We start from the raw sequence: 12,206 nt of genomic DNA, 5'->3' as shown, positions 1-12,206 counted from the left end.
ATAGAAAAGCCATCAAGTATGAAGAAAATTTCAGGGTTATTCTGCATATTCCTCTGACTTCAGTGTCACTGTTTGGAGGATGTGAAGTGAAGACATGGCGGCTGGTTTTTGTGACATGATGGACAAATTACTGCCCTGAGGACGGCACACTGCTGAAAAACCGGTTTGAGCAAAGTCTGTTTAATCCTTGAAAGGGTCAAAAACACAACTCCCAGCAGAAAAAAGAAGAAGAACAGAGCCGGTACAGGTGGCTGTTATTTCTCCTTTGAGTGAGGAATGTCTTCTCTGGCAGTGTCTGTATGTGTGAGTGGTATTTTTCATGCATGTATGCATGAGTATGACTCCACGAGGTTCCTAACATATGGGCATTTCGAAAGGAAAATCCTTGGATTGTCTGATTTTAAACTCCACCTGAGATGTTTTTCTGCTCAGGCAGCTGCTGACAGACTGACGCAGACACAAAACATGACAATGTGACACTTCAAATGCAAAATAGAGATACTTTCCACCTGTCTTCACTCTGCTTTATGTGCTTCTTTTGGCAGCAAAGCTTTCGTGAGGAAGGAAACTTAGACAATGAGGAATGAATGTTGCCAAAAGTTACTATTCAGTTTTGAAGCTACAGCTTTTATCTTTTATCTGATATTCGAAGATCAACAGGGAAACCACATGTAAAAGGACGAATTGTTAGCAAACAAGGTAGTAAATATGACTTATTTTACAGCAGTCAAACACGAGCTTATGAAACTGTAACAGAAGGTTTTGATTGATTCATTATTTAAACCACATTATTATGGTTTATTTATTCATTAGTTATGTATTTGTGTGTTTAGACATAACTTTTTTCTGTGTATTTTTGTTTCTTATGCACATGGAAAAAAAAGTTTTGTTTAATTTAAGGACACAATAAGCAAAAGCAACAGACAGATAAATAAATTCACATCAGCAGGAGGTGGTGGAGAACCTGTTGTCCAGGCAACCCGACTCCTGTCCACACCAGAATGTTTTAAACCTTTTTAGACAAAGGAACTGCGTTCAGGAGCAAAGACGTAGAAAGAAAAGAAGAAAAGAGTTAAAAGGAGTAAATATTGATGTTGACATCTGATCCAGAACTCTGGACTGGTGAGTAAAAAGCTTGAATTGATCATACTTCTGCTCCCACTGAGCAAATCATGCAAAGCGATCTATAATAAGGTAAACAGGAGCTGAGTTGCCACGACTGGCCTGCATGTATGCTAATTATCTCTAAACTTTGTGCACATTTGTACAGAAACAGTTTGATTTGCTCCTTAAAAAACCTCCATTAGTTATGAATTTATTGCACTGATGCATATTTGTCTTAGAGACACTACAGCTGGAGTCGAATTAAAAAGGAGGGAGATTAAGGTGCGGGACAGGAACTGGAGGGCGCCACCAAACAATAACATCATGGTGGGTGTCACGTGGGGTTCTTCGTCTGGTGGGTTTCGACACCAAATTCTGTAGGCAAAATGAGCATAACTACATCCAAAATTTGTCCTGTTTGCACATCCCTTTGTTCAGTTTGCATTAGCTTATTTTTCCAGTGTTGTTTTAGTTTAGCAGCTAAACATAAAAATATAAACGGTATGTGCTCGAGTTACATGTAATTCATAACCTGAAAAACATACTTGTTTCCAAGCTCTGTATTTGTTTGATATGATTGCAGGAACTCAAAAAATTGTGGGGTGATCTATTCAATTATAACCATTTATTTGGCTGAGTTAAAGCTCTTTTGAAGCCTTGTTCCAATTACGTAAAAAAAAAAAAAGATTTTGATTAAAAATGGGCCTAATTTCACCAAAACTCAAAAGAGGGGGGTTCAATGCCTTTGAAAAAAATATTAAGGGTGCTAAGAACATCCGAAAATGTAGATGAATTTGATCTTGGCTTAATACGCTAGGTGCTACTTTTTGTTTGTCTTTATGCTAAGCTAAGCTAACCATTGCTAACATGTAGCTTAGCATGCTGAAGGTTCTTGAAAAAGGGTAAAACTAACCCCAGCTCTACAGATAGAGCACTATATCTCCCTCATAGTCATATGTCTTGTTCTATTTTATGCAGTCTGTGTGTGAATTGAAGGAATATTAAATATATTTTTGCCAATGCTTCACTCCTGTTAGCTTATCAGGCATCACAATGAATGACAGAAAGCGGATCGAATCAAGTTAAGGTCTAATGTCTTTTCATGAGAATAAATGAGGATTTAAAAAAAGGAAAAACTGTTTTCAGGCTTCACTGTGATCAGAAGGCATGATAAACACCGCTGGCACTGAAGTAACCGTTCTGCCTCATTTATGTAAGTGAGCCAGTAACTAGTAGATGAATCCAGTGATTTTCCAGGTCAAATGTCAGCTTTGGACCTGTTCTCATAATGAACTAACAATGCTTACTGAATATTACTGTTGGTTATTTTTGTAGGTTTGTGGATGTCTCCATTGTGAAGAGTTTGGTATGAAGTGGGTGAGTATCTTCCTTTGGAACTGTGTTGAGTTTCAGTATAGTTGAAATACGTCTGAAGCTAATTTAAATGAACTGTAATCCTTTTTCAGATCCAAATGTAAGCATAATGAACCTGAATATTTTTGCACCCCCCCTCACCCAAAACACAGCAGAACAGACTCTCTGTTATAATATAATCTCTTTAAACCTATCACAAGCAAACAGATGTAACATTTCTCATTTCCTACAGTTCACCTGAAATCGAAACAGAGTAGAAGCCTCTGAGAAGCGTGCCTCCCGCATGCTTCAGAGGAATTAGGTCAGGGCTCGTGGGTAGTTTTCTTCTCCTTACAGAGTTCTGGCTTTGGTGGGAGGGGAAATGCAGGGAAAGTAAGATAATATGGATGAGTTGTGGTTTTTGAAGCTGTATTTCATTGATTGTGTTTCATTCTTAACTCACCTCACAGATAAAATGTTCTCCTAGTCCGTGAGCGACCTAAAATTGGAGCGGTTCCATTTCCAAATAGCCCATATTTGACGAAAGGGTTTTAGTTCGTGAAACACTAGGTGCTTAGACTTGTTAAACCAGAGGATTTTGTAGTGCATACACCCTGCAGGGTTTACTTACTTTATATGTTGGCAGGTTTGTTTGTGCGGGCTGCCAGGCAGAGGAGAGGAGGGAGGGGCGTTTGGATGACTCATAGGCTTCCCCATCATGGAAAATACAGGTTACAGTTGAATACAGTGATGATAAAGGACTCTGGCTTACAGATTTAATGCTGCTGACCAGGAAGTGGCTATTTCGAGCATTGGTAAATAATGTCGTACTGTACAAAGCGTGTGACGTGTGGGGACCTCCTGTTCGACAAACAAGCGGTGTAATTAAATGCCAGCGCGGCGCTGCAGGTGGAATGTGCTGGCGATAGTCAAGCCCTTGTTGTCCTAAGGACTGGAAGCAGCCCCAACAGCCAACAGACATGAGCTCACCATCATTACAATGAGAGGCGTGGCCAAGCCCTTGACTGCCACAGACCTGATGTTGCCGTGGAGACAGGACACACACACAGAGATCAGCTTAAAGTGAAACCAATGGGGAAATTAAAATAGTAGTCCAGACGACAGGATTTCATCGGTCAATCGCAGATTTGCTTCTCTGCAAGTTTGTGTGTTTGGCGCAGGTCACCGAGCAGGTGCACCGCACACGCATCACCTAATTGTAGTGACGCCGTCAGCCAGCGTTGGGGAAATATTCTCCACGCTTGTCTGGCATTCGGCATCAAGCTCAGGAGAGCAATTACTGATCTATTAAATGATTTGAGAGCTCTGTTCTGAGTGCGTTGGAGGGCGTGTTGGCAGGGTTTGTGTTTTCTGACTTGGCTTGAATACAAACCACACGAACAATAGAAGCTCAAACACGCTCTGCACCTTAACGCGGGTCAGATCAGTCATTTACAGAAGATGAAACACTTTCCAAAAGTAGAAACACAACCTCTAATTACAGAGATAAGGCCCGAGGCGGCAATGTGGAGGCAAAAAGTGAACCGTTTTATTACATTAAAATGCTTCATACAAACAATTCATACGCACGAGTTTCATATTGCTTCAGACATAAGTTTCTTTTCTGTTTGATTCCCAGTTAAACAACTCTGTAACAAAATGTAAGTACAACATTTATGAAAATATAAATCTCTAAACAGGTAAGTCAGTCCTGACAATACAAAGAATACCATAGAAACATTCATTACCAGTATGTCAACTATGAGTTGCAAACATGTAAGTTATTAAAAGTCATTCAAGTTACTTAAACATACAATAATACCGTTTACTGGCTTCCATATGGACACATTCAAATATACTCTTAAACTGGCATTCCAATATATTTTATAAGAGAACTCTTTTTAAACTTTTTAGCAAAGATAGCACATTTTCTCTATCATAAACGTAATCACAGTCAAACACTTGAACAATTTGGTAACAATATAATTACAGTACAAGCCTCAAAAACTAATGAGACGGTCAACGGAAATAAAACAAACCATAAGTGGGACTTTGGCAATTACATGATAGGATGTCGTTTCCTCTTTTCTTTTTTCTTAATTCAGAAATATTTGAGTCGGCGAGAAATCTTAAAGCTTGGCGCTGCTACCCAGTTCGAAATGATCCGAGGGCCGTCGTCTCAACTGTTCAAAACGAGTGAACTCACGATAAGATGGAATAGCCCTTTGAAAAGTATATGTCAAGGTGAAAGTGGGTGGTGTTCTGTTTCAGTGACGCCGTCGCGGCTCAAAACTGTTTCACAGATTTTTAATTTAGGATTATTACAGGCATGTTTAATGGGGGAGATCCTCGAGTATCTTTTTCGTTTTTTAGTCTGAATTTCAGACTCAGACGCTGTGTCCGAAATTCCACGCTTTTAGCAGCATCTTTATGGACAGACGACATATTCAACGTAATCACCGTATGAAATCAGCCAAACGAGCCTCGGTGCTTCGTACGAGCTCTAAAGTCCCATCTTTTTTTTTTTTTTTTAAGTGTAACAGTGTACGTTTGATTCAATAAAGATACTCTTGTTTACATAGCCTCTGACGTACTTCGGTAAATAACGAAATTCTGCGGCCATGCACGTGTTCTGGGACCAAACGGTGGTCCAGTCAAACGAACAAGCTGAGCTGTAACATGTATCATGTTGCCAGTTGGAACCAGGTGACAGTAAAACAGACTGATGTGGAGAAAGTTGTTCATATAAAATATACTTTTATACTTGGACTGAAAACTGACTGTCCTTGGCTAACCATGCTTGACTACTGCTTTACATTGTAGTAGATTGTAGATTTAAGCCAGCCAGGTTCCAGTGCTTGCATACTGCAGCATCATCAGCCGTGTGCACTGCTTTAGTACGAATGTGGCGGACATGCTCAAAGAGTTTCACACGCATAGTTAAGAGTACATAACAGCACGATAGGATGAAATTTCGGACACAGCCGGGATCTACGAGACCTTTTGTAAAGCCGTGAACAGTTAACTGTACTTTAGATTTAAAATAAACGGAGAAAAAAGGACATTAAAAACATCTAGATCTGCTTTTAATCTGTGCTCAAAGGACGTACATTTCCCCTAAATCCTATTTCTCTTCACTTATTTGACAGCTTTGAATGTCACGTTCTTCACCGTTTCACAAATGGCGATAAATGATCACAGGCTTTGAAATCATTCCTGGACATCGTTTATCAAGATGACCCAAACTCTGATTCAGTCTCACAGATTCTCAAGTGGCTCCTTGTTGAAGGACTGTTCTGAAGATGAGTCCCAACCAGGCATTTCACTAAGAGCCTCCAAAAGGTAGACTGTGTTTCTCGCAGCAGACCCATTACCTTTCTTTTAAGACACAACTCAACCAACTTTCAACATTTAATACAATATTTGATCTGAATAATTCTAATAATTTCTCACAAACCACTCCTAAAGTGCTTCCACGAAATGACTAAACTTCTAAATATGTTCACACTCTGTCCCTCTATGCGGAAACATCTGAAGCTAACTCCACGAAAACCTAAAGCAAGTACACTGGTTAAGGCGTAAATGTGTATGGTGCTATGCTACACTGTATGCTCAATAGTGGTGTTTCCCTTAAAACGGACCGCAGGTAAATTCGTATCAAATTTACGTAAACGTTTCCAAGAAATTCCTCCAGCTATCTTTACACAGATCGGTGCCATCGATCTCTCCCGATGTTGACTCCATCTCAGAAGATTTAACGTCAATGCAAGTGTTATACTGTGTTTACAAAGTCCCTGCACTTTCATAAATCTTGTAATCTGCACGTAAAGAACATTTTAAATTCCAGGCACTCACTTTGATTGCATTAAGCACAACAAAACATTTTCTTAAGGAGTTACACAAATTGCAGCAGCCAAAAAGAGAGATATGTACATATGTTCATAGTTCTTCCTTTTTTCTTTTTTTTGTGACAAACATAAATATTCTCTTCCAAGAACAACATTATGGCTTAATGCGTATAATGGAAATAAAGACGATGAAAGTGGCTAAGATCACTGGAATGGCTTTGAAAATGTTTGACGAAGACATTTGAATATCAACTTTGTTCTTCAAATGCAGAAGGACACATAATGGCAAACTAATATGCTTACAGGATTTACATTTTTCCTTCTTTTGTAAAACAATATTCATCTAACAGTCTTCATGTGAAAAACTAACATAAAGCGTATCATAAGTTGGAAGTAAGTAATACATCGTTTGAGTGCAGCGTTAAAATGGTCGGCCCATTAACTACCCACAGGGCTGACATCTGCAGCTGAGTCACGTGGCTGTAAACAAGAATCAATTGCAACCCCAGAGATTGTAGCAATTTCCACCCGTCTCCACCCTCCTGTCTTAACTCCTCCCACTCCGCTCACTGCAGCACTTCAGTCTTTTTTGTAGGCGTTGTCGACTCACCCTCTCCGGAGTCCGACACGTTGATCGGGCTGTCCCTTGAGAACACCTCTGTCGACTCCCTCCAGATGCAGTCGGCAATGGTCTTGAAGGAATGGTTGCCACATTTGGGGCGCACTTTTTGCGAGGCGTTGTTGACAATCTGTCGGCTGTTGGAAGTGGCTATCTTTATCTTGAGGGCGGCATCCACGCGATCCACAACCGTGTATGTGCCGATGCTGCCGTCCTCGAAACCAATGATGATGTTTAGGGCTCGCTGTGAGAGCGACAGGAAGGTCGGGGTCTTGTACAGAGAGCACGTGCCGATGCTCTTACCATCGGCGAGGCGCATCACGATCAGATTGGACACTACACCGGCGTCATCGTCCTCATCACAGTTCCGAAAGCAAATGTACACGAGATAACGCCCGTCTCTTGATAGCTTCTGACGCCAGATTATACCTGCAGCATGAACAAGCCTCAGCTTCCCACTGTGAAGATCCAGAACGTTTATATTCTCATCACCTTTGGAGACTATTCCTAATTTCCCATTGGGTGAGATCTGAAAGTCCTCCAGGTTCTTGAGAAAGTTGGTCGGCAGCTGGACTCGCCTGCACACCGACTCGTCTGCCACGCTCCAGATGAAGACGGTTTCTGTGGACGTGATGAACACCACACAATCGGGGCAGTCAGGAATGAGCTTGAAGTTGACAATGGTGATGCCGTCGTCGCAGACAAACTTCTTGGATACGCTGCCCGACCACAGGCTGACAGCGAGCAGCTTGTTCTTGGACGTTCCCACCAGAAAAGTGTTTGCTGTGGTGATCAGGGCGTTCTGCAGAGTGACTAAGATGTTACACACTTTGTGCCCGGTAGCAAGTCTCCACACTCTGGAGGCATTCTGCTCACACAGGGACACCACAAACTGATCATTGTGGGTGATTAGCAGCTGTGATATTCTCTGTCCATTGATGCGGAAAATGTTTTCTCCAGTGTTGGTTTGCCAGATGTACTGACTGGATTTGTCGTCTGAGGTCACCATGAGATCCCCTGAGGAGGTTAGGACACAGTTCTCCACTATGCCCTCATGTTTGAAGACCATCTCAATAAAGCCAGTGCTAAAATTCCACTTGTGGACGGATTCTGAGCCATCCATGGTAAAAACGTAGTCCTCTCGGCCAGAAAGCTGCAGGGTCTGTATCTTCTTGCCTGTTTTGTCGATGTTGGACATGGCGGTGATGATGTCAATGTCCCAAACAGACAAAACCCCACTGCTGGCAACAGAAAGAAGCAGGTTGTGGTGGACCGATTTGATGAGTTTGACGATAGCCCCTGAGATCTCGATCAGGCTAGCCATGCACTGTCCACTGTCCCTCCTCCAGACAAAGATGGAGGAGGTGTTCTCCATGGAGGCCACGATGCTCTGTCCATTCTTCGAGAGAACAGCAGCAACAAAGCGTTCGGTACGTTTGGCTTTGAACTTCTCTACCATTTTCCATACTTTAGTGTCAAGAACCTCGATACTCCTGGCCTTGCAAATAAGTATGGAACGCTGGTCTTCAGCTAACTCAATGCCCACCACTTCACTGTCATCCCCTCTACAATCATAATCCTCCATCAGCTTCGGGTTAGTTACCTCCTTTGTGCTCCACACAGACAAACTGCCTTCATTATCAATCATCACCATTTGGTTAAGGGTATCTAGTATAAGGATGGACTTGACAAACCCCCCAGAAAATTCAGACGTCACGGTGGCTAACTTGTCCCCATTTCCCAGATGAAAGATGGATGCTGTGTTGAGGTACTGGCCACAGAAGGCGTACATCCCATCTGGTGAGCACTGGACACAGGTCACCTCGTACCAGCAATGGAACTGGTAGAGAGGCCAGCCGTAGAGGAGGTCAATGACGTTGACATCTTTACTAGCCTCAAGCCAAGCCAAAGCGTGATGGGTTGAGAGAGTAAAACCGTTGATGAAAGCAACTCCACCAGTGACGCCACTGTGCTTCGACCCCTTAATTTCAACCTCTGATAAAAGGCAGGACTTGTGATTATCATAGATAAGAAGAGTATTTTTGGTTGTGGCCACGACCAGATACTTCTCGTCAGAGGTTAGCCTGATTCCCAGCACAACAGATCTGGCTGTGTCGATCTGTCGTAGGAGCTGCCGGCTCTCTACATCCCAGGTGCTGACCGACCCATCTTCCAATGCTACAAGGACGATGTTTGGGGCTAGAGTGGGCAGGATCTCCACAATCTGCATGTAGCTGGTGCAAAGAGGAAGCCTCTCTGGACTGTAGGTGACGTCCATAGAGGAGTGGAGAGGCATAATAGAGCAGTACTTTGGCCCGTCTTTGTCGCACTCCAGGAGAAGGTGTCTGAGCTTAGGTAGGGAAGTGACAACTGGAAGAAGCCTTTGCTGCAGTTCTGCGGACAGCGATGCTGGGTTTTTTAGCACTTTTACCTTGACGCTACGTAGAGTAGTTGCCAGGAACTTGAGCTCTTTTTCTTGGGAGTAGCTATAAGCAAGGTCAATGTCTGTTAAAGCCTTGTCAAACTGACCGATCTTGATCATCGTGTAGAGCCAGCTGAAGTTCATGATGACACCGAACATGAGGTCATCGGTGCGCCCACTCCTGGTGAGGTGGTACACAAGCTCTGTCATCTTTCTGTGATTGACAAAGAAAATGTCAGGCTCCAAAAGGTTGCACTGGAACACCCAGGGCTGTTCGGGAGTCTGTCTGTCATAGGAGTATTTATCAGAGGATGTTTTTTCATGGGACTGTTGATGGTGAGGGTTTTTGTGATGAGAAATGTTCAGGGAAGTGAAATGGTTGTTATCGTAAGTAAAGATCTTCTTCCTGCCTCCTGACCATGCCCCTAGGAAGTACTCAGCCAAGAGGCTGTGCATTTGATGAACATCCTCCTCATTACTAAGATACAGTTTCTGGGCAATCAGATGCAGATGCCTGTTGGCCCAGACCATCAAGGTGATGTTCCGTACCTGCCGCTCCACCAGATAGCCTTCCAGCTCCTCCCTGAGCTTCGCAACCAAGTCATAAGAGATCCTCAGTGGGTTTTTTAGGTAAGTTGGCACAATAACATCACCAAGAACTATGTTGTCAAGGGACAGGATGTCCTCCAGCTCAACCTCCGTTAGCCCGGCTTTGGCCATAGTGACGTAGCCTAATGCTCTGAAGACAAATCGTTGGCCCAGTTTGTTCTCCACAGAGTAGAATAGTTGTTCTATGCTTTCATGCACCGTTGAGCAGAGGGATTTATCGTCCACGTCTTTGTGAGACCTCCAGTGAACTACTTCTCTGTAGATGAGGTTGACAAACATCGGCAACGTACACTTTGCAAGTGCCTCATTGACATAGATCTGCTGGCCTGAGGTTACCTTTCTCTTCACCCCGAGCAGCTGCTGTTTTAACGTTTGGCTGCAGACTTTCCGGTCTCTCTGGATCAGCTCCACATAATACCCCTCGTCGTGGATGAGGCTCCGGAGCTTCTGCAAGATGCGGTGTTTATTGGGCAGCGTTGATACAACGATGCGGACCGTGCGAGGCAGGTGCATGGGGAGCCACCACAGCTTGCGAGCATCATCTGCATCTGACAGCTGCTCCAGGGCGTCCAGCACAATGACCAGGGGCCTGTGGAACGAGGATTCCCCAAGAAGGTTGATCAAGAGCTCCCTCATCTCCTCAATTTTGGTAGGCATAAAGTGAATCAGGCAGCGGTAGTTTATTGCGATCTGTTCACAGATGCTCTGCAAGAGAGGTCGTAGGTCTGTGGAGGGTTGGCTGGAGCCAATAAACCGAACAATGACCACTGGGTCTGTTTCAGGGTTCGTCTCTTTCTGCAGCCACGTGTAGGCCTGAAAGAAGAAGAGAAAACAAAACACTGAGGTGGTTCTTAAGATACACGGAGCACGATTATTTATTCTAAACCATGAGTGATACATGGACATAAAAACAGATTTACTTTGAAAGAACAAATAACTGGAATAATCAACACTTTAAAAGTACGACAGACAAACTTACTGTTATATTAAACGGTAAAAGACAGGACTCATGGTTTAATTCATTTTAACATGTGCAAAGTCAAGTTTGCATAATTGATTAAACAGAGAGAAATCTTTTAAACTCAGTATAAGGAGTTTCTTATATTCACAACATCTCGATATGCTGACTTTAATGAGATGAGAGGTTTTCTGTGAATGAGAACTACTGTAACATTGTGCCTTTGGTGAGCTCATTACTTCATTCATGAGTTCATTTAATGGCCCAGCTGTGATTTTGGGGAGCATTATGCTATCTGCCACTTTCAGGGCAACACTGATGATTCCTGCTCCACTTTTAGCTTTGAGTACGTTGGAGGGTGTGGGGGGAATAGGAGCAAAACAAATGGAGTGTTTACAACAAAATATGTTTTACTAGCATTAGTTATTCCTGGCTGTGTGGTCTTTGTTTAAGGAATTACATCAGTGACAGAAACTGCTGACATTAAAGACTGTAGCTCTGTGAAGAAACCTTTTTTTATCACAACTAAAGATATTACATCTATTCTCCTTTGTGAGTATGTTGGTGTGTGGCATTTTGTTAAGGTGTGTAGATCCTGCTGGTAAATCATGCAAATAATCTGTATTTTTAGGGATAAAATCAGGTAAGAACATTTATAAAGCTTGGTGGGAAAGTACCGTCATGTCAGACAGGACAAAACTCCAAAAATACTTTACTTCCTCTTCTCTTAATGGAGTGGCTTAATAAGCCTTAATAAGCTTTAGATAACTTTACAAACATTAATGAAGTGTGAGCTTAACAATTCAATATTTCCTTCATCATATAAAGTACCGTGCAAAAGTCTTGAGCCACCCCTCTTTTATTCATATTTTGCTCCTTACTGCAATCTTTTAAAGTTTTCTTTCAACTGAAAACTGGGCAAGTGGAGGACAAAAGAAGAAAAAATCCAGCAAAGACCTGACACAGGACCTGAGAAATGCTGCTGATCCATCTACTGTTGGCCCAAGCCTCATCAGAAATGGTCTCCATGGAAGGGTGGCTGTCAAGAAGCCATTTATAAGGAAGGGAAAAGGCTGTGAGCTGTGCCAAATGGCACAAGAAGCGGACTGAAAATCAGTGGCAACAGGTCTTATGGAGGGATGAATCCTCCCCAGGACAGCTTGCCTAAGAGGGTTCAGACCAAGCTGAAGAACTCAGAAAAACAACTGATTTGAAAGCTCATAAGAACTGTACAACCCCTGTTATAATAAATGTGTGCATGTTTAGTCCATAAACAATCATGCCAGTCAACAC

General features: G+C 42.6%; 1 protein-coding gene across 1 annotated transcript in view; it reads right to left on the bottom strand.

The window, feature by feature from the left end:
• Positions 1 to 3,984: 3,984 nt before the first annotated feature.
• LOC140282182 (NACHT and WD repeat domain-containing protein 2) overlaps positions 3,985 to 12,206 on the bottom strand; it is a 44,465-nt gene continuing 36,243 nt past the window's right edge. The window contains exon 8 of the mRNA XM_072376758.1: positions 3,985 to 10,768. Within this exon, the coding sequence (XP_072232859.1) occupies positions 6,872 to 10,768 (3,897 nt within the window). The 3' untranslated portion in view covers positions 3,985 to 6,871. The remainder of the gene's footprint in view (positions 10,769 to 12,206) is intronic.

The sequence above is a fragment of the Leuresthes tenuis genome, unplaced genomic scaffold, assembly GCF_036924035.1.
Source record: "Leuresthes tenuis unplaced genomic scaffold, fLeuTen1.0.hap1 SCAF_22, whole genome shotgun sequence".
Lineage (NCBI taxonomy): Eukaryota > Metazoa > Chordata > Actinopteri > Atheriniformes > Atherinopsidae > Leuresthes > Leuresthes tenuis.
This window is presented reverse-complemented; position numbering and strand designations above follow the sequence as displayed.